At 36.1% G+C, this 24,489-nt stretch overlaps 1 protein-coding gene across 1 annotated transcript; it reads left to right on the forward strand.

Annotated features, from left to right (window-relative positions):
- The first annotated feature begins 1,977 nt into the window (after positions 1-1,977).
- On the forward strand, positions 1,978-20,711 carry LOC128676842 (protein croquemort-like). Its single transcript, XM_053757231.2, has 11 exons — positions 1,978-2,220; positions 3,022-3,155; positions 3,603-3,782; positions 5,005-5,133; positions 6,888-7,097; positions 12,561-12,769; positions 14,531-14,639; positions 16,347-16,507; positions 17,279-17,383; positions 17,975-18,122; positions 18,765-20,711. The coding sequence occupies exons 2-11, from the start codon at positions 3,039-3,041 to the stop codon at positions 18,873-18,875; spliced, it is 1,479 nt and encodes a 492-aa protein (XP_053613206.1). The 5' UTR covers positions 1,978-2,220; positions 3,022-3,038; the 3' UTR covers positions 18,876-20,711.
- Positions 20,712-24,489: the final 3,778 nt, after the last annotated feature.

Raw genomic sequence — 24,489 nt, forward strand, 5'->3', positions numbered from 1 at the left:
GAGGCATGGCACTTAATAGTTCAGGTTGAATACTTTATCACGCCACGATATTTTTAGGTAGGTATTTCAAAGGCTTCAACTTTTTTGTGTATGTTTTTTTGTGTCGGTCCATGATTTGTCTTTTTACAGACGGAAAAGATTAACCTAACAACGTATGATACGTATACAGGTAGATCGAGGCTTATAAGTTCCTACTTTTATGTAAATAATAAATAAATAAATAAATAAATATATTAGAACAAATCACACAGATTGAGCTAGCCCCAAAGTAAGTTCGAGACTTTTGTTATGGGATACTAACTTAACGATACTATATTTTATAACAAATACATTATATAGATAAACATCCAATGTATCTCACTTTACTAATATTGAAAAAGTTATTCCTGGCAATCTCTATGCGAACACAAATCTGTGTTATCATCATTCACATTCAGCCACCAGCTTAAATACACAAAAGTACAGTCTTAGTGACATTTTCCACTTCATCTCCGGAGATCTTTGAACGCCTGCGGTAATTTATTTGCAATTACCATTAATACTATATTTGTTGGAAATATTTAGTCAGTACTCTCTTTCGCCCTGTGCTTTCGCCAAAGTTTTATTTTTAGTTTTAAAATAAATACTAAGTAATTTATATTTAAGTACATTAGCTTTAATTCTAACACCTAATGTTTCCATATAATCTTGGGTTTCTTTGTCCTTACATGTAGTACTGTTTATTGTGTTCTGAACCTTATGCCGGCTCCACACTATCGCCAAACTCGGGCAGATGCCGACGCGAATACCTAAACATTGTTTACTTTGTATGACTACCAAATTTCAACATCGATACCTCGAAGTCCAGCGCCTTTAAAAGTAAACCTGTAATTTCAGACGAATAAAATAGTTTAAACCACACAACTTGAGTTTTATACCTATGTCGTGGGCATATGAGACGTGTATGAGTACAACAAATACGACGTAAGCCTGTGCTGTCTGTGCGTTAATCGATAATATTAATGTGTCAACGCATTTCTTTGACGTGCACATGACTTTGCTACATCGAGTTTCAAATTCCTTCCTGTACCAGAACGCTTGTAAATTTTTTCGTTTCACTCACACAAAAACAATTTTTGAAACAAAGTTTGAAAAGTTTAACTTTGGCAATAACTTACGCATGTGATACATACGTAAGTAAACTTTCTTTTAAATCGTTGTTGTAAGTATCTCCAAAAATATGCGCGCAAAAGATTTAAACCAAAGGACCCATTTTACCATTTCCTTAAAATAGATAACTATAAAACAAACAAATTTTATAATGCTTGTGAAAAATTTTATAAATTACCATTGTGTATTAGTGGTAGCATTTAAAGAATTATAATGTAATTAATTATTATGATCGTTTTAGTTTAAACGAGTGGTCGTTTTAGTTAGACCTCACGGCATATCTAGATCAGTGGGCGAAGTGCGGGTTTGCATTTCATTTCTCACCATCGAATCGATTCGAAATGAGACGCAGCGAAACAATCACATTGCGCCATTATGACGCAACGATAACCACACTGCAATGTTATTGGATCGTTGCGTTTCACTTCGACTCGATGGTGAGAAGTGAAATGCAAACCCGCACTAACCCCTCAGTCCGTAGTGCGATATCGACCGTCGTGAGTTTTCAAAACAAGTTGCAGCTATCTAATCATAAATGGTACTAACCACACCGTAATGTGGTTGTTTCACTGCGTCTCTTTAAAATTATATTTGTATATTTCTCACCAGATGCGGTAGGTGGTCGTAAAAGTCATGTCAGATGCATTTAGGCGACTAGACTAAAATCTGTCACAGTGTTAACCTCTAAAAAGATCATTATGCGATATCTGGTAGTAAGTAGTTATTTATAATTTATGGTCTTCGTAAGCTACGCGATTACCTATTGACACTGACAGACTGTCAACTGTCTGTCTGTCAGTCATAGATCAAATGATCAAATCAAACAAAATTGCATTGCATATTGCATTTGCTTGCTGCTGTGCTATCGCTCGCTCGGGTAGAATATTCACAAAGTAATTTTTATTGTGTTCAATTTTCCGCGCATACATAGTGTGCCAATGATATCGTTGTTATAAGAATACTTTCAGTCGTATAAACACCCGATGTGTTAGTTTTAAACACTTGTTGAAATAGCACCACTCATGTAGTTTATTTACAAATTTAATTTTACTAATTTCGTTTATTTAGTAGGTAAGTACATTATTGTTCAAATATTATATCATTCTATTTGTGTACTTTGTGCTAAATTATTGTTTGCAATAGACATCCAAGTTACCTAGTAATGTAAAGATAAGTTTTTTGCCGTATACCTATCTCAATATTGGATACAATTTATCCCTTAATTAGGTCAACAATTTGTATACTTATACCTATCTAAGAAATCAAATGAACAGATATACTTTTGTAGTAGGTATTTGCCAAAAGATATTTTATTTTTTTTTTTATTTTGTCTTTAAGTGTCACTTTGCTAGGCAAAGGTACCCCTCTTATTTCCACAAACCTCTGTTGAGTGCGGCATGTTGCCACAGCTGCAGATTTTTTTTTTTCAAATAAATTGTCAAACTGATCTAAAAAAAATATTAGCTTTGGTTTTGTAGTGATTATCAACTACTTTGATGACTTCTAATGGCCATCATACTGTACTGCTGTACCTAATATATTTGTTTCTATCTCCATGATGGAAAATAATCTTTATATTTTTTATTGTTGTTATATTTATGTAGGTAATGTTGATAAATAATAAAAATATCAAATTTTTTGTATTTTTTATTGAAGAGACAATAGTTAGACAATAGACGGATTAACAGTCGTAAGAGAAGAAAGCGAACAATGTCAAAAAATAAATAAAATTACTTGCCTCCACTTTGGAGTTGCCATCAGTTCCATCATATTCTTATATCAAATTAATACCTAAAAAAATTGATTACAGGGTGATGTTTAATCAAATAGGTTTTTAGGGATCCCTATCGTAATAATAGTTGTGTATTTCAGGTATTAATTAAGTGAAGATGGTGTCGTATCGGGTCAAGAGTGGCTTGTTCATAGGTTTTGGAGCATTATTATTTATATTTGGAGTCATCGCAGTTGTGATGTGGCCTTCTCTATTTATTTCACAACTACAAAGAGTAAGCATCCTTATTGTAGACTAGTAGCGCCTGGGTGAATTTCAAGTGTGTTTTGAACTCGGCCGCGGGCTGTCATTAGTGTTTATTAAATTTTGCCATAGACAGTAATCAATTTAATTACCCTATTTGAATAATAAGTACTGCTACAATCTTAATTTTATAAATTTTTGCCCTTGGGAAATTTTGGGAAAAATAACTTCGTAATAATCCAGATGATATTACCTGTCCTTACTTTTAACCCTTTGATACTGGAGATAATAAAAACAATTGAACAACAATAGAATCGCAATCCAATCGGGGCGCGTAGGAACTAAACGGTGACGTGGCAGTGGTTAAGACGCCGCCTGTAGTCTAAAAGTCCCAGGTTCGAATCCTACTTGTCGCTGAGGAAGAAACCAGGGATATGCATAAGAGATGACAGAAACTGCAACTGCTTTCTGTTTTCAGATGATGACACTAACAAACGACTCAATGACCTTCGAGATTTGGCGGGAAACTCCCATACCTATGTACCTGGAGTGCCACATGTTTAACCTGACCAATGTGAAGGAGATCTTAGCCAGGGAAGATGTCAAAGTCAAAGTGGAACAGCTGGGACCGTATGTCTTCCGAGAGTTTCACTCCAAGGTAATTTTTGCATATAAAGTATATTAATATGCAAGCAGGAAAAGTAGCAAAGCGAGCCTCAAGGCTTCAACGGCCAGTAGTTTGTAGCTTGTGAGAAATAACTATAAATATAAAAATTGACGAGAAAAAGTGCCTGTGAAGGTCTAATTTCTGAATAAATGATTTGAATTATGAATTTGAATTTGAGACATAAATACCATGAATTTAAAAAAATAAGACTGTTTCGATCTTGGCATATTAACAAGAAAAATTGAAAAAAAAAAACCCGCCATTTTAAGAATCCTTATTTGATACCCAATATGAATAAAAATCGACTGCAAAGGAGGGGTATTGTTTTTTTTTTTTTAACAAGATCAAAGGGTAAAAAAGACAAAATCAAAGAGACAGAACTAGTAGTCACAAAATGGCTTTCGCAAATTGAATATTCATATGAAGCTAGCAAATTTGTTGCCAATTGCATGTGATCATGTAATATTGTGTATGAGCTGTTACGCAAATTGTAATGAATGTGTATCATGAGGTAAGTAAGGCCGGCTGTCCACGGTCCGGCGTGTTTGTCGCCGGACAAAAAACCGGAGAAAAAACCGGAACAAACTACTTATATACTTTCTAATAAACACATTATAAAGTGTATATAATTCGCGAAATTGATAAATATGTAATATTGGCGCCAGTTTTTACAGTCGGACGGATACTCGAACGTTAAAATGGGACTCTATTACTAAGTTAAGACTTCGCTGTAGATAAATTGCGAAGAGGTAACAAACCTAATTACTTCCGCATTTGTAATTGTAATATTAGTTGGAACCCTTCGCTTGCGAGTGCGATTGGCACGTGGCAGGTTTTAATAAATACATATAAATTGTACTAGGACAAATCACACAGATTGAGCTAGCCCCAAAGTAACTTCGAGACTTTGTGTTATGGGATACTAACTCAACGATACTATATTTTATAACAAATAAATAAATAAATATATTAGGACAAATCACACAGATTGAGATAGCCCCAAAGTAACTTCGAGACTTTGTGTTATGGGATACTAACTCAACGATACTATATTTTATAACAAATGCATATATAGATATCGGAAAAAGATCATTTTTCATCATGACCCGACCGGGGATCGAACCCGGGACCTCTCGGTTCAGAGGCAAGCACATTACCACTGCGCCACCGAGCTCGTCAAACGGTTTTTGAATATTGTTGTCTTATTCCATAGGAGAACCTGACTTGGAACGACGAAAACAGTACAGTGACATACTTCAACAAGCGATCCTGGCATTTTGACGAGGAGCGGTCCAATGGCAGCCTTTCCGATCTCATCACCTCCATCAATCCCATTGTTGTGGTGAGATTCTTTATGTCTAAAGACTTATATTGACTAAAAACGACAAGCCTGTCGTTTTTAGTCAATATAAGTGTTTTTAGTCTATATGTCTTTAGTTTATATAAGTCTTGTGTTAGCCAACACACCCAAATGTAATAAAAGATTTACATGTAACTTCTCGGCCCAATCTCGGGCCGGGCACGCGGTGAAGGACAAAATATATTAGCATTCTGTCTCGTTTCTTCGGTTGTATTTCTATTTCGATTCGAAGTAGGTAAGATGCAGTGAACCAATCACATTGCGGTATGGTTGTCGTTGCGTCACATTGACACACTGTGATTGGTTTGCTGCGTGTCACTTCGAAACGATTCGATGATGAGAAGTGAAATGCGAAGCCGCACTGTTTACTTTATTATCACTTCGTTGCTCACTGCACTAACAGTTGCCGAAGGCGTGACTCATAAATATACCAATCAAATGACAAATAGTTTACTTACTTCGAAATCGCCTAAATATTTATGAGATTAATTAGTATGACTACCGCCCTAGAATAGGACCACTCCATATCGTATCGTGGATGTCCTACAAGACGACAAAATTGTCAACAACTCGTGTGTCCAAACACAAAATTGACTGATATTAAAAAATTGCAATAGTAGAAATAAAAAAGCAACAAAAGCAATCGAATATTTTGATAAAAATAGTTTTGTAGTTACTATTTTTTTATAGTTACTTTATCCGAAAATACATCTCAATATTTCGATATTAAATAGATTATATTTGTGATATCTTATCACATACCTGTTTGCATTGTTAATCGTCTGAACGTAAACACAAAACGCAGTTTTACCTAAGAAAAGAAAAATGATAAAAAATCATTTTTGAAAATAAACCTTATTACTGAAGACTTAAGATTGTTTTTATTTTAGCATTTTACTCTAAACTTGGAAATCAGTGTCACAAAATGTTATATCGTAGTATCGTATAATGTTTTGACTGAACACTATTGGTTTTTCGCGCAAGATTTTCGATTTTTTAAACAGATTTTATTTTGAACTTATTTTTCATTTCACTTAGGTAGGATAGTTATTATTTTAATTAATTTGTAAATTTAAATTTTTTTAACTAATTTTGCTTGTAACTGTGGTCGCCACACAAAACATCCTCCTGGCGACAACAAAAGAAACAGAAATTTTACATACTTTTTTTTTACATACATTTTTTACATACAATACAAAACATTTTTGACGAAATAAAAAAATATATAAATGTATTGGAAAATTTCATGCATGACGTATCAAAATAATTTTCAGATTTGACCCTGTCACAACTGAAATCGATATTTGTATCTGTTTGTGACCCATCGGACCCGCGACACAAGCATAGTGCTTATTTAGGTCATTGAGTGTTATCCTCTGTTTGTAGATTTTTTTTTTTTTTGTAAAATAAATTGAAAAAATAGAAGATGTTCTTTCGTGAACTTGAGAAAATAAAGGATTTTTTTTTTTGACGTGACAACGTCTTAAATTAGGTTGCGGCTGGGAGTCACTTATGAAAAAGTGTAACGCCCGGTAACGTTACGATGAGTCACCGAACGAGAGAGAGGCCCGCCGAATGCCTTGCGTCTCTCTCCCACTCAACTATGATCGGTCTGCCGCGCGCGTAAAAAGACGTTGTCACGTAAAATCTTCGCCCGTAAAACCGACTTTACAGGCAACCATTTTTTTTTTATAAAAGATATTTTTGTAATTATTTATTGTTTCTCTCTCCAACAGACTATAGCGTACATGTCGCGCAACGATCCCCTCTACATCCGCCTAGGGACTGACGTGTTCATCCGTCTGTTCCATAGTGATATGTTCCTTACTGCCAATGTATCGTCATGGCTCTTCGACGGCATTGAAGACGCAGCGCTGGACGCGGCCTTGGACCTGCCTTTCGTGGCCGACAGGATACCTTACGACAAATTTGGCTGGTTTTATGAGGTTAGTAATTAACTAGTTTCTCTGTGACGTGTGGTTCCTAGAATTGAACCAATCCATATTCACTCACGTGGTTGTCGATTGATGGACATGTTGTCTATGCAGCTGATATAATGATAGCATTCAGAAGTAGGGTTCACGTTGTTGAATCTACTTCATTTTATGGCTTTTTACGCTGAGCCCGGGCTTTGCGGCGTCTTAACGCCTCTGGAAACATGCGGATGAGAGAGAGAGAGTTTATTCTCTCTCTCGCTCTCATCTGAGACTTTTCTCCTTCACTTGAAACGGTCTATGGCATTCTTAGTTGTCATATTGGTATACATATCATCCTTTACGATATCAAATTGTATTTCAAATTCAAATCATTTATTCAGAAATTAGACCTTCACAGGCACTTTTTCACGTCAATATTTATATTAATAGTTATAATATTTAAGTATATAATATAGTCAATAGTTATTTCTCACAAGCTACAAACTACTAGCATTTCGGAACGACCACTGCTGAGAAGAAATGCCGAAAGAAACTCATTTGAACAGTGTTGGTCCCTATCATGCCAGAAGGGCCTACCATTATTGTTTCTTACAAATTTTTTTCTAATAATATATCAAAGTACATAATGTACATAGTCAAAAAGTATATCAAAATAAGTTATGATTGTGATCCAAAGTAATAATATATCGATGTAAAACACAATTAACCTCTGGCAGCACCAGTTTACCAGTTGACGCATGGGTCAACCATCGCGTAACTCAACTATAATAGTTGTTTCTTGGTTTTGCCACTTTTGCCAGGGATGAATTTGGAGTGTATCTAACGGCCCGCTCCAGCTTCGTTCGGGTAAAACCTTAATAAATTATACACCGAAACCTTCCTCAGGAATCACAATATGTATTGCTGAAAACCGTACAAAAGTCCGTCCAGTACTTTTTGAGTTTATTCAATTAATAACTGAAAGTGTGAGTTATATTATCCTGTCCATAACGGACATCCGCACGGAGGTCATTTTGCATTTTATCATTAGCAGTGACATCATCATTTTAGCAAATAATTATATTTGCACTATATTATTACATTAGCACTTGGTAACATTTTTTGAAACATTTATAATGGGTTTGTTTAGGTAATTTTTCATCGCGAACGTCGGATTAGTCCGACTGACATTTTCGTTTTTATTTTCGCGATAGTCGGGTATATCTTAAGCGGTAGTCGGGTATATCTTGAGCGGTAGTCGGGTATATCTTAAGCGGTAGTCGGGTATATCTTAAGCGGTAGTCGGGTATATCTTAAGCGGTAGTCGGGTATATCTTAAGCGGTAGTCGGGTATATCTTAAGCGGTAGTCGGGTATATCTTAAGCGGTAGTCGGGTATATCTTAAGTACTGTTGTAATAGGTATAGCTAGGTTTACCCCTCCGCCAAAACAAAAGCGAAATACAGGCCTGCACGGGTAATATAAGTAGGTGTGTTCGGATCCCTAGCTAGACTGAGTCGACCGCGCGAATGAATGAGATGATGATACATTTCACATGAAAATGGAGTCTTATATTTTAGTTTTCATTTGCAAATACGATAGAATAATTCCATACAATTTCGCTGTCCATATCATATTAACGCTCTGCCCCTTTTATTCTGATGGTTTTCATACATCTTCGCCAACTTTCGCATTTGTAAAATTAATCGGATATTCGGTTCGGTGATAACACTATAATATATCTTTTCAGACAAAAACTAAGTTTCAAATGTTATCAGTCACGTTATGAGTACATCATTTTGCTGTCAGCTATCTCACTACCACATGTCAATTGAGGTCAATGAGTGACTGTATTCATGAGTCACACTCGATCAATGACTATTTTGAATATATCATTACAAACTATCCCTGTTATTCATAAAAATGGTAAAGTACACTTTACGCTCAAGTATGTTTTGTCACTTTCGCACTTTACAATATTTGGCATCGTAAGAGCGAGACAAAACATTAGCTTAAAGCATGATTTTTCTTCTTTATTAATAACTGAGTAAATCTTTTTCTACTTGACCTTTTTCCGCACTCATGTGGATTCGGCACTTTATGTAACTCCTACCATTTTATTTGAGTGAATGAATGAAATAATTCATTGCTTAAAAAGTGGAATTTTCCAAGTTAGACTCGCACAAATAGGCCAGATGAAAAGATCAGAAAATTATAAAAAAAAATATGTATGCTCTAGATAAGATAGATGTATTTAAGATCATTGTGATAATTCATATAATGTAATAATGCCGTTGAATCATTATACGAACACCACAACCATCGTAAACAAAACGAATATTTTTAAACAACTTTTATTAAGAAGTTGTCGCCATAAACTCAATAATTTTCGCTATAATATTACTAAATAGTGATGTCACGTTTAGTATCATTTAGTACGGAGCGTTTGGACGAGTCAAAAAATGTGTGATTTAATTTTTGTCATATCTTTGTCAATTATAATAATGATAATAAATAAATAAATATATTAGGACAAATCACACAGATTGAGCTAGCCTCAAAGTAAGTTCGAGACTTGTGTTATGGGATACTAACTCAACGATACTATATTTTATAACATATACATATATAGATAAACATCCAAGACCCGGGCCAATCAGAAAAAGATCATTTTCCATCATCATTCGACCGGGGATCGAACCCGGGACCTCTCGGTTCAGTATTATTGTAATTAACATTGTATTTTTTCTAGTAATTTAAGGGCCATCGGCCTAATAATTTAAATGTTCATCTAGCTATTGATAAAAGTGCATTTCTTTTGTTAAATAATTGAAAACATTGCATTTTTAATTTTTATTTAAGCCGATTAATTTGATTAGATATGTGTCATTATTTATATATTTTTCCAAAGCTGAAATTTTACATGTAATTATGCATACATCGGATGACAATGCAATATTATCATAATACACATATCTTTTATAGGAACCTGATGGAAGATGTGACTATGGTAAAAAATGTTCAATATTGTTTACTAGTTGATGAGCGGGACTTCGTTCGCGTAGCCGAACCATTTTTGGTAAGGAATCAAAATTATTAGAGAGAAAATAACATAATCCCGAAGGCGTATTTTTGTTATTTTAATTTGTTATATTATTGTATTTGTTATATCTTGCTAGGTATAGTGTAGCGGGTCTGTTGGAGTTCATCATCAGGTGTTCCATATCTTCTATTTTTAAAAGTTTACAGAAAATGCTCATCAGGCTGACCAACTTTTGTTAAGGCGCTTTTGTCATATCTGTTATAGTGTAGCTGGTCTGTTGGAGTTCATCATCAGGTGTTCCTTAACTTCGATTTTTATACGTCATCAGAAAATGCTCATCAGGGCGAACAATTTTTGTTAAGGTGACTTTTCTATATTTCCTACAGTTTATCTGGTCTTTATAGGTTCTGCTAGAACTGCACCAGTTTCCAAAATAAATTATACCCTATATGTTGACCAGGCTTAATAGCTATACAACAAAAAAACTCATTCAAATCCGTCCAATAGATCCAGAGATTAGCGTGTGCAATCAAATAGATAAACAGTCTATCTGTTTATCTGTTTGATTGCACACGCTAATCTTTTTTTAAATTCTTATTCTATTACTGATATTTAAATAAATATCTTCAATGTACAGAAACACTTTTTTTACTGTTTTATTATATGTATTGATATATTGATTGATTGATTATAGGACTAACGGCCCGTCCCGTCTTCGCTTGGGGAAAATAATAAATTATACATCTTAACATTCATCAGAAATCACACTATAAATCCGTGCAGTAGTTTCTGAGTGTAATCACACTGCCTCTCTCACCCTTCAAACCGGAACGCAAGAGTTATTACAATTGAATTACCTATACTGCCGCGACTATTATAGCAAGATTTACCTCGGGTAAATTAAATAAATCACCAAGCTCTACTGTTTCAACAACAATACATATTTACATAAATCTATATTTAAAAAATGGTAAGCCCTTCTGGCATAATAGGGACCAACAATGTTTGAATGAGTTTCTTTCGGCATTTCTACTCAGCGGTGGTCGTTCCGAAATGCTAGTAGTTTGTAGCTTTGGTAAACATCATTTAATTTAGAATATGACCTGAAAAAGTGCCTGTGAAGGCCTAATTTCTGAATAAATGATTTCATTTTGTTTTTTGATTTTGTTGGCTCTTCTTCCAGGAATTCTCTGTTTTCTCAGTAACAGTATAAATCAAGTGCAGCGGTGCAGTTGCATCAGTCGTTACGCCGAATTCCGTCATGGTCGCGCTCGACTGATCAACTACTTTCGCTAATTATATAATAGGATATTTGCTATTAAACTACATAAGTACTTTACTAGATGTCAACAACAAAACATATTTACATATAAAAATATAGCTACATATTTTACCACACTTGGGGGGCTACCTCATGGTTAACATAAAACACGTAGTACGACATTAACAAAGTGGGTAAACGATATGGGAAAAGAGAAAGAATGTGGACGTTAGTATCGTGCTACGTGTTTGCCTATAAATAGTAAATAAATAAATATATTAGGACAAATCACACAGATTGAGCTAGTCCCGAAGTAAGTTCTAGACTTGTGTGATGGGATACTAACTCAACGATACTATATTTTATAACATATACAATTAGAAAAAGATCATTTTCCATCATGACCCGACCGGGGTACGAACCTGGGACCTCTCGGTTCAGAGGCCAGCACTTTACCACTGCGCCACCGAGGTCGTCAAATTTGTTATGTTTCGTGGTAAGCCTTCTGACATACCAAAGTGTGAGCATTAACACAATCTATAGGAAAGAAATAGTGAATTTAGAATCCTACACGTGAGAGATAAAGTGATAAATTGTAGAATTAATTTCAAATCCTTTAATAGCTTTTTATCATTTTGATATGTCTGTCGACTGGGAAGCCATATAAGTACCTATTGTGAGCATATACATATTAAGTCGGCCAAGTGTGAGTCGAACTCGCGCATATAAGGATTCTCATTTATTACTAGCTTTTGCTCGCGGTTTCGCCCGCGCTTGTTATTTGCGTCCGTTCGTAAATTATTCTTGTCAACATCTCTGTTTATAAGCAAGCGTATCGCGATGAAACATTAACCATATTTTAAGTTAGACCATCTGCTATACAGCTGTCAAATTCCAGGCAGTATTTTACGCGTGATGCGCGAACATACGAACAAAAATGGTTTTATTGTTGTTGTATCTATTAGTAGGTTCAGGACCTCCTGATAGTGGACGGACGTGGCACTAGGCCACAGATATTATCACAGAACATAATCATCTCCACCAATAGCCATTTAAACCCATTTAAAAGTCCTCACAGCTACAGGTCTTCCTTATAGATGGATAAGGAGTAGGGCCATGACCCACCACAAATGCCCATTGGGGATTGGACTTAACGACTGCAATATAACCCTAGTTATATCTGGTTACAGCGCAACAACTCACTAATCTTCGATGGCGCGTTCAACATGAATACAGGTGCAGCAGACTTTTCCAATTTGGGCAACATGGAAAACTGGCAGTACTCCAACCGTACCGTCTACAGAGACGAGTGCGGGGACGTGAAGGGGTCCTCGGGGGAGCTGTGGGCGCCGGAGTATGGTCAGGAGGAGGTTGTGATCTTCGCCAGTGACATTTGCACGTACGTGTACACCGTATGACATAATCGACCGCATGTCAAGCTACCCTTCAATGCAATAGGGGCGAAATTGCGGTGAATTTTGGGTTGGTTGATGTGGTGTCGACTTGTCAAAAATCTTTACTATTATACTAATGTTATAGATGTCAAAGTCGGTTTTTCTGTCTCCCACGCTGTCACGGCTGAAGCGCGGGGCCGATTTTGATGAAATTTGGAATATAATGTATATAATACAATAGATGTAATAGGACCTGAGGTTAAACAGGCTTCACTAGTTGTTGCTGCGGTAGCAGCAACAACTAGTGAACACTAACTAAACACAGCTCGATTCTTTTTGTAATGAATGAAACAAAAAATATAACTGTCTGTTCTCTCAGTCTATGACATAATACATGGGATACATAGTCTGAAACGGTTGTCTCCGACAGATCATCATAAAATGCAATCAAAATCGATCGATTTATAATCTACTGCTTTGACCTTTCAAAGTCATATTAATTATCTTTTTGTTCACACTTTGATTATAATGATTTTGATAACTATTAATCAGTGAGGACATGAGGCGTGTGGTTCCGCCCTAAAATAGGTCCACTACATATTTTCTCGTGCACGTTGTACGAGGTGACCCAGGGACACGTTGCCTAAGCAGCTGCAGTAATAGCATACCCAATGAGGGTTAACGTCAAACAAACGGGTGCATGTAAAATCACAATTGAATCAAGAATACAAGGTTATTTCGTACGCTGACATCAGGCTAGCGGCGTCACAGCCCCGAACGCAACCAGGAACATGCTGAGATGGCAGAGAGAGAGAGAGTATACGACATTGATTGTTGTTTCCAATGGTCGTGGCCCGACTCCAAACAATACACTTTCTTGACAGGCTGTACGTCACGATTCGCGCATGAGTCTAGAAAACTGATTTTAAAGAAATACATTTTTTTGCCCTTGCAATACCAAAGAGAATGGTCGAGATTGGTCGATAAATACCTAGTGTTGCCAACCAACTGGAGACAGCGCCCTCATTTATTATCTTCACTTTATCGACAGGCTGTATATTCGTCGCGAAAGAGATAGAACGTTGTGAATGAAGAAAGGCAAATAGAGCGAACGAACTCGCCATATATTTTGACGACCTCGGTGGCGTAGTGGTAAAGTTCTTGCCTCTTAACCGAGAGGTCGGGCCATGATGGAAAATGATCTTTTTCTGATTGGCCCGGGTCTTGGATGTTTATCTATAGTATCGTTGAGTTAGTATCCCATAACACAAGTCTCGAACTCACTTTGGGGCTAGCTCAATCTGTGTGATTTGTCGTAATATATTTATTTAGTTTTCAATACAGCTTTTTGCAAAACTTTGGCGGTTCGGCATATATTGCTGGTTTTTTATGGCGGTAAATAAAAGCTCTTATACAAACTACGCAATTCTCGTGCATTCGCGTTGAGAGTCCACCCCTGCCAAGAGTTGTAAAACTCCAAAGTAACGTTTGGTTATATGGCGGGTTTGTTAGAGAAATTGATTGAATTATATTATAACTAGATGTCGCCCGGGGCTTCGCTCCCGTGGGAATTTTGATATAAAATATAGCCTATAGCAATCTTAGATCATGTACCATTCTAATGGGTTTGTCCTTATATATTTATTTATACTCGCGTGTCTGTTCGTTCGTCGTGCATTAGTCTATTCCGTGCTTTACATGAATTGCTAAATTACGTTTTAAGTTATTGATTGATTACTAATTTTATAGTAAAAAATAATTTTCAGATACCTAGTGCTGAGTAAAAACGAGTCGGTCTTGATCGAAGGCATCGAAGGCGTGCTGTACGCAGCCAACGATTCTGTATTCGACAACGGTCACAAATATCCACACACTGTAAGTATTATATTATAATTAAGTTTACATTACAGTTTTACATCTCAACATCGAGTATAGACTCGCAGTGAAACGCAGCTAACCAATCACAGTGCGTCATTGTGACGCAACGACAAACACACCGCAATGTGATTGGTTAGCCGCGTCTCACTGCGAATCGACTCGATAGTCGGTAAACATTTCGCTCTGTTTTGAAATTCGCGCGAGTGAAAGTGCTGACAAAGTCTAGTATGGCGACCTTGGTGGCGCAGTGGTAAAGTACTTGCCTCTGAACCGAGAGGTCCCGGGTTCGATCCCCGGTCGGGTCATGATGGAAAATTATCTTTTTCTGATTGGCTCGGATCTTGGATGTTTATCTGTTTATGTATTTGTTATAAAATATAGTATCGTTGGGTTAGTATCCCATAATATCCAATAGTCTCGAACTTCCTTTGGGGCTAGCTCAATCTGTGATTTGTCCTAAAATATATTTATATTTATTTATTTATTAAGTATTTTATTTTTATTTGGGTAACGAACATTTATATAGTAAATAAATCTTTAACATAAATACTACACAAAACAAACAAGTTTCCACTAAGTACTATTACAAATCCAAAACTTGTTTTCATAAATTAAATACCTACAACTCTTAGACTCAAGACGTGATTTTTTAACAAACATCAAAACAGTTACATTTGTGTTATCTACTGATGTCAGATGATAAATTGATAATAACTAATCACAATATATAACCATGAAACGCAAACGCAGACTGACAGATGGCTGGGTGTAAAATACCTCGAAATTATTTGACAGAAAGAAAGAAAGAAAAAACGTTTATTTAGCTCAATAAACATGACATACTGAACAATATGTAATAGTACAAATATTGTACCTAATAAAATGGTCTACGCTTAGCATGATGACATGGCATGAGCCACGGCGCCGGTCTTCCGCGAATGTCATAAAAGGAGACACAAAATAAAGTGTAGTTAAAAATAATAAAACAGCTACTTACTTTGACAATAAACATTTCATTCGGTTTCGAGTAGTTTTTCGTTGTTTGTCCCTCTCTCTCTTTTCAGTATTTGACATTGAAAGAGCGAGACAACGTGGCGAACAACTAGTATATTTATAATTTATAAGTTTAACTGCCTATCATGGAGATAGTGTGTACCTGTAGACTGTACTCGCCTCCGTTAACGTGAGATTTCTAATCTAGAAGACTTTGTTAAACATGCGTTAAATTTTTGGGCAATTTCAAATATTAGTAACTAGTTGCGGGGCTTCGCTCCCCTGGGTAATTCGGGGTAAAAAGTTCCCCGATATGTTATTCCAGGTTATGTTCTACCCGAGTACCAAATTTCATAACAATCCGTCCAGTAGATTTTGCGTGAAAGAGTAACAAACATACACAAATACGTCCTCGCAAACTTTCGCATTTGTAATATTAATAGGATTAGTCAATATACACATTAGTGGCGCCCTCATGTGAAAATATTTCCTTATTAGAGTTAAATATTTCCTTATTATAATTCCTATTAGTAACTGTTTTTTTTTGTACTACTGGGCAAATAAACATGTATTCGGCCTAGTTGATGGTAAGTGGTTACCACAGGCTAAAGAATTTAACAAGGGCATCACACGCTCTTTGCCGAACCTGAATTGTCATAATCATTTCACGTCCTCTGAATAACTCTGTGTTATACGTTTTTATCCCCTTAGGCCTGCTACTGCGATGAGCCGCGAGACAATAACTGCCTGCCCCCCGGAGCCCTAAACGTGTCGGAGTGTCGCTTCGGAGCGCCCGCTTTCGTCACCCTGCCGCATTTCTACAATGCCGACCCGTATTATCCCAGCAAAATTGAAGGGTTGAACCCAACACCGTACGTACCTATTTGATGATTTCTGTGGCTTAATATTTATATTTAAAAAATGGTAAGCCCTTCTGGCATGATAGGGACCAACACTGTTTGAATGAGTTTCTTTCGGCATTTCTTCTCATCAGTGGTCGTTCCGAAATGCTAGTAGTTTGTAGCTTTGGTATATATTAAATTAGAATATGACCTAAAAACGTGCCTGTGCAGGCCTAATTTCTGAATAAATTATTTGATTTTGATAATGTTCAATATGCTACACTGGAGGTCACAATGGAGATTTATCTAATTCAGATTGATCTGGGTCTTGGATATTTGATTATATTTATATATGTATATGTTATAAAATATAGTATCGTTGAGTTAATATCCCATAACACAAGTCTCGAACTTACTTTGTGTCTAAATCAATACTGTGTGATTTGTCAATATTAATTTTGTTATTATTTTAGCGACGTCTCCTGTATTTTGTCTCTCTCTCAATTTCTTGTTATCAATTGCGTTGGGGGCTGTGACGTCCCGAATTTTGAAGATTTGACTGTGATTTTACGACTGGCCGCCTTCCTAATCGTTGTCACTTACCTTCATTCACTGAGGGTAATCAAACTTACCTAACCATTTACAATAGAAGATTGAACCAATTGTGAAAGATTATACTTTTTGTTTTCGTAATTTTGTTTGTGACCAGTTACAATAGTGAAGATTTTTCAATATCAGTACTCTTTTATCTCCCCCCAAAGCGCACGCTTGTATGATAATGTGCTGTAAATGCTATTCCAGTGACATGAATTTCCGATTAGCGTTGGAAATGTTCACCGGTATGCCCCTGCAAGTGTTCGCTCAGTTGCAGATCAACCTGCTCGTCCGGCACATCAGTGGCATCAGGTCAGTTCAGTTTTGGTTTAGACTTTACACACAATTATTAAAAAATACGAGTATTATTTTCAAGATCCTTTTTTAATTCTAATTTTGAATACTTACTGTTTTTTTTTTTTTTCATTTTGTTTTTAAATTGTTACAGTATTGAACTAGTTTAATTTGTTTTTAATCCCCGAAGACTGAAGGAGTCGTCGCATCGTAACAGTTAAATTTTGATCTAGTTTTTTTTTATTATTTGGAAGAGAAATTAATCGTATTTTAGCAGATGAGAGGATGACGACAACACCGGAGTCGAGAGTTTCTTAAATGTTTTATTTAGTTTTTATCTGTGAAATATATTAGTGTTTATATCTGTGACGTGTATTAATGGTTTACATTCGAATTTTGAACGCCTCCGCGCAGTGAGATGGGGGCGGTTGCTCATTGCGTGGAGGCGTTCAAAATTCAACAAATGATGGATGCCTTGGGTATCACGTCTTTAATAATATTTAATATTTGATAAATAACTCTGACGGCTGTCGCTAACGCTGGCGGCTGTTGCGCCGTCAAACATCTGTATGAATCCCATTAAACTGTGGATTGAAATTGTCTCTATAGTATAAACAACCAGTTGCCGGACAGCGACACGCTGGTGCCGATGTTCTGGTTCCGGCAGGAGGTGAGCATCACGCCGGAGTACGCGGCGCTGGCGCGGCAGGCGCTGCGCCTGCGCTACTGGACCGTGTGGGGGCTGGCCGGCTTCACTGTGAGTCTGCTCTCTCTCTCTCTCACACACACACACACACATTCTCTCCCTTTCTGTCGCTCAGATGTTATGCCACATTTACACTCAGCCCTATTGGGCAGGGAAGTGAGCAACAATTGGCAACACGAGTATATAAATAGGTTACTCGCGCTGTCACCGCCGCTGTCCGGCGCACACAGGAGTGGAGTAATGAAAAAAACAATTACATTTCTAGAACTTTATGAAATTGAGCAGGTGATATGGGATGACTTGTACTGATCAGACATAATGCTGTCGAACCGGTGACCTCGACGAGATCGACGTCAGCCATTTTTGCGAGTCGATAAATGAAGAGAGGATAAGAATATGAAGGCTGAGTGTGAACGCTCGCTCGCGTCGTTATCGCCGCAGAAGTATTTAGGGAAATATTTCCGGCAGCGGCAGTGGGCTGTGTGTAAATATGGGGTTAGACACAAGACGAGCCAGGATTAGGAACTTGACAGTTATACTAAAAAATGACGTCACTCACGTGGACGCTACTACACAGACATTGCATATCACGCGTTGAATGCAACTGAAATCTCTGTATTTGATAAAAGATTGTGTCTTAAATTATTTTTTATGCGAATATCTTATATTTGATACATAAAAAAATTCTTACAGGTGATCGGAACCATACTTCTAATAGTAGGAATATCGATCTTAATAAGACGAATTCTCAGGACGACTGAGTCGCCGATCATCGATTCTTCAGACAACAGCGACTCCCAGTGACACACACACAAACTTTGTGTACGGACCGTGTGTGATAAATACATATGTATGCGTGACAATCGAACGCGGTCACTAAGTTGGGCCTTATTATGATTGTGGTAAAGGTTATTTCGCAGATGTCTACGTAATGTTTAAGCTATTTCGATTTGAATACACGATGATTATTTAAACAAGAATTAATTTTAAAATATGTTTGGTTGTCGAAATAGATCCACTTTCATTTCTTAACGCGATCCACTTTACGACCTAAACTGATCTGCATCGCAAATTCGTACCATCGAGTTATTTTTTTTGGTATGAATATGATTCGTTTTAGATTCCTAAATTGAACTGAGTTGCGTAGGAATCGTTCCGTAAACATCGATGGTAGGCCCCCAGGTATCCAAATAAATCGTTTGCAAAGCGACAATGGAAACACAAAGTCAAATTCATAATAGCATTTATCAAATTAGACAATTACAGACACTTTTTCACGTCAAATTTTAAATTGTATTTGTCAAAAATATATCGGACCCTTTTGACCTTATTATGGAAAATGTTGTTTAGACTTCAGTTTCAAAACTTTTGGAAGATTTTGTATTGAGAATTTTAGTATGTTAAATAATTCAATGCTTAAAAAGCCATCCTGTCAGATACAGGATGGCTTTTCCAGTTAAATGCAGCATTATTATGCTGGCTCCACACTATCGGCGAACTAAGGCAAATGATGAATTAGTTTAGTAACAGAGCGTTTGAATGAAAAACCAAAGCAATGTATGGCGAATCCGCCAAAGTTCGGGGAACTTTATCGCGATAGTGTATTGGCCGGCATAAGATTTTGACATGTCAAGTATTGTCAAATTTACTTTGTGTGCCTGTCAGGGACTGGGAATTATTGTAAAGAATATGCTGATAAGTTTATTGCCATTAATATACATACCTCCTAAAAATATTGTTTTTATGTAAATAATATTTTTATACAACTTAGGTAAGTGTTAGTTTTCATACATTTTTTATATATAATTATACATACTCGGTATTTTGATGCTATGAATGTTAAATAAGTTTTTGTAATTTTATTGTATACTTTTATAACTATTTTGGAAATATTAATTTTATAATAGAAGGAAGTATAATGTTTTTTTTTTCAATTAATTTTTTTTTTTATACTTATTCCATTTAATGTACTCTAGTCTTAATTCAAAGTTTACTTTTAAATCATCTTAATTATGTTTGCTTATGATTTTTTTATATTCATGTTGTAAACCAGAATATTTGTTTATGGAAAATAAATTTGTTACGTTCAAAGCTAGTGTTGGTATAAACAAAGTCTGAATAGAGAATTAATTTTTTTTGAAAATGTTCACTATAAAAAAATATCCCTTTGATCGCACAGGACCGAGACACAATGGATCAACAATTATTCGACTGACGCCTTTGCACCGGTTCGTGTAGACGTTAAGAGAGAGTATTTCTGAAAGTCCATATGAATATAGGTTTTTAGCTCTTTTCTATACTGCACCGTTCAGTCGTTCATTCAAAAATGAGCCTTAAAACGTACGCTTTAGACATACCTTACATTGACAAGACGGTGACATTACCTTCAAATACAAGTCTGTTGTATGGTCTCTTACTCACACTATTATTGTGTGAGAGAGAGAGACAAATATTAGGTTCCCGCTGTTTGATTTCAATGACACTTATTATTGACTAAAGATATTTTTATTCAAATATTGTTTTTGATTTAGAAAACTTCCTCCATTACTAATCTTCAAGTAAATAAAATACTAGACTGATTTGTTATGTACTAACCAAAGATGTCAATCACCAAAATGTTAATAAAACCATTCAATTGTTTATTATAGTTTTATTTTAATGTCTGTCAATCCTTATGTATGCTCCACACAGCCGCCGAACTCGACACAGAGGGACTCGGCACGCGAATACCTGAATATTGCGAAATTTGTATGATCGCTTGTATTTACCGCAATGAAAAATGAGCAATGTATACAGAATCCGACAAAGTGCGGTTAGGGTGGAGCCGATTTCACCCCTTCAAGGTTAAAATTTTCCAAAATCCCTTCTGAGTGGGTGTTCACATTATGAAAATAAACATCTGTCTTTTTCAACAAAGTTTCAACGATCTGCGGTTACGGCTGTGTGTAATGTCTACATTTACCTCACTCAGGAGGGAACTAATCCTTTTATATTATACCTAAATGTATATATAGATAGATAATGGGATTGATAACTCTACTATTCGCTAGGTATGTATTACAATGTGGTATTATTAGTTAAATTAGGTACAGTCATTAGTTTTTAGATTTTAGATATCAGACACACTTTACGTCAATATTTTTTAGGGTTTCAAAATAAAAGGTTTTCAAAAAATAAATAACTTACGTCGCATGTCCATCCGTCCTGCCCGTCATTGCTTAACTCGAAAGACTAGTTGTTTAATTAGTTGTACTAGAAAACTGTTATTTGGCAGAAATATAGACATTGATTAAGCGGAGATAACTAGAAAAAAGATTAATAAAAAAAAACATTTGAAAGCATCTCTCCTACGCTTAAATATGGAACACTTATTTTCTCGGTGGTTCCCGCTCGTGACCCCCAGCTATTTTACCATCCGGTGACGAGTGGGATTTTTTTTAATGATTCCCGTTCGTCACCTTTGTTGACGAATTCGAATATCACTTAGGAAACATCCTAGTCGACCCCATGTAAAATAAACAAACATTAAACCTATAAGCATATATCTTTACACACTATGTATGGAAATGCATAAAGTCGTGGTCACCTTAAGTGACAGCCCACGAATTGAGTGTCATTTACAGTATTTCATTAAAATCAATAAGGTCATTATAAAAATTACGGAGGGGTTTATGAAACTGAACATTTTGTAACTTTACGAGCAATGAATACATAGACAAAGATATTAAATTAAAAAAGTACTAGCTTTTGCCCACAACTTCGTATGTGAGTAAAAATCCGTTTCCCGTGGGAATTTCAGGAAATCCCTTCTTAGTGCTCCCCTACACTGTCCTAGGAACCTACACACCAAATTTCAGCTTTCTACGCCCAGTAGTTTCGGCTGTACGTTGTCTGTCAGTCACTCGAGTTTTATGTATATTGATTATCACCGCCAGCGAAAAGACAGTTTTAATTCCCATAAGGATCCATTTTACTTAGAAAGACAAAATTATGCCCGCGTCATATGCTCCTGACTCTACTTGACAATCAATGTTAAGTGGACATTTGCAAAAAATCATGATAGATAATCCAATATATTCTCTATGTCTACGCCAGTACAACACAACACTAGGCACGTCCCGCCCGCGACCCTCGCGCGGCAGCCAATGGCTATCGAACACGACAATTTAAATTTTATTCCTGCGCGCGCACTACAAATCTAGTTTATTTCTATTGTTTTTTTTTTCCTGTCATTCGATTCGATTTCTGTTCTTCATTATACCAATTTGTAAGAACAAAGAAAAATATATTTATCTAATTCTTATAGTAGAACCGCCTAAATGAGTCCTCGCCCGCGGAGTACAAGGGGCGCGGGGGTACGACGACGAAGGGGAACGAAAGAGGTGCGGGCGGCGGTCGAGCGTAGCGTGTAATACAAGAGGCGAAATGTTACTGGACATTTCTTGAGATATGTGAAGTCATAGTGGTTAGCGGCAAACAGGTGAAGATTTTTATTAAAAAATTAATAATGGCTATACAAAATTTGAATGAAACAACTGTAAACTATACAACGTGTTCCTTTTGTTATCCCATATCTCCATGGTATCAACGAGACCACGTACATGAATTAAATAGCATAAGCATTTTTCGATTATTGTTATTTTCAAATTTTTATTTTTCATACAAAACAATTCGATAAAAATGTGATTTTATGATATATAGGTATGATATGTAGGTAAAAAAAAGGTAATAAAGTTATGTATGTAATATTTATTTATGCAAAATTTATCAAAATTATAAATCAATCACTTATGTCCATAATATCAGTATCACTGGAACTTGATTCTTCACTTTCGAAACAGCCATCATCAGAATCATCAGAATCGTCTTGCACATTAATAATAAAATCAACAACTTCATCTAGTGCTCCATCATGTTTGCAATATTCGTCTTCGATTTTAATCACGTGTTTAACACAATTCTCCCATTTCTCTTTGGGATATTCAGCAAATAATCTCTCTAATATTTCTTTTTTCTGGTCCAAATTAGAGTCGATACTTTTTTGTGCTAATTGTCCTTTGATATCACCCCAGACCAACTCAATGGGGTTCAGGTCTGGGTGATATGGAGGCAAACGCAATACTTCGTGTCCGTTTCTTTTCAATACCTCGTCAATTTTGTAAATATCTTCTGTGAAATGGCTTTTAATTAATTTATATAAGTCATCTTTTCTAAGTTTTTCATCAAAAGGCACGTTATGTCGTCGTAGCCATTCTTGCATAGTTGGCTTGGTAGAAGCCATAGTTGGCTTTTTCTCTTCTCGAACCGAATGATAAGCTGCGTTGTCCATTACTATGACAGAATTTTGCGGTATATTAGGCATGAGCTTTTCATTTATCCATTTACTGAAATTTGCGAAATTCATAGAATCGTGATAATCACCTGTTTTACATTTGGATTTGAATATCACAAGGGCTCCGTCTACAAATCCAATTTGACCTCCACAATGTACGATGATCAAACGGTCCCCTTTACCAATATGAGATAGAACGCCAAGTTCATCCTTTGATTGCCAACATTTTGAAACGTTATGAGACGCGTTTACATAAGTTTCGTCAAGGTATAAAATATGTCTTCTTTCTCTACGATATTTTTTAATAGTATTTAGGTATTTCCACCTCCACGATGTGATATTTGGCTGTTCGATAAGGAGTTTCCTTTTAGATCCGCATTTCTTAAATTTAAAACCTAGATCATGTAATAATAGCCTTAAATATTCCCTGCCGCAGTGTAATATATTCTCTTCTCTAAGTACAGCGTTCAAAGTTTTCAGAGTAGGTATTTTTTTGAAAATTGTGTAAAACTGAGTGACTTTTCTTCTTACCACTCCTTTTGTGAAATCGTCTATTTCCACTCTTTTTCTACGAACCTGTTTTGGTTTTCTTGGTGATTTAAATCTCTCGTTGTCATTTAATGCTTTCCCTTGTTGTACAATTCTAGATACAGTCTTTTCTGATAATCCAGTAACTTCTGCTACAGTTTTATTTAAAGGTATATCTTGTTTATATTCATCAGAATTTGGGTCGAGTTTCTTTTTTCTAAAATATTCATATACGTTAAACGCCATTTGTTTGCACTGACTATTAATTCTATGTCCGAAAACATTTCGACTCATCTTGAGAATGTAATCTCATGTATAACTTTCACAAGGCGTCCGCAACTGTCAACACGTGTGATCGCTAACCGCGTAGCGAGCGAACTGAGTTTTTACAAGAATGCGCCCGCCGCCCGCACCTCTCTCGGTCCCCTTTGTCGTCGTACCCCCGCGCCCCTTGTACTCCGCGGGCGAGGACTCATTTAGGCGGTTCTACTATAGCTCCAAGTATTTTATTTTAACTACCTATTAGTTCCGTAACGAACACTCTATGACATAATCAGA

Source organism: Plodia interpunctella, chromosome 16, assembly GCF_027563975.2.
Source record: "Plodia interpunctella isolate USDA-ARS_2022_Savannah chromosome 16, ilPloInte3.2, whole genome shotgun sequence".
NCBI lineage: Eukaryota > Metazoa > Arthropoda > Insecta > Lepidoptera > Pyralidae > Plodia > Plodia interpunctella.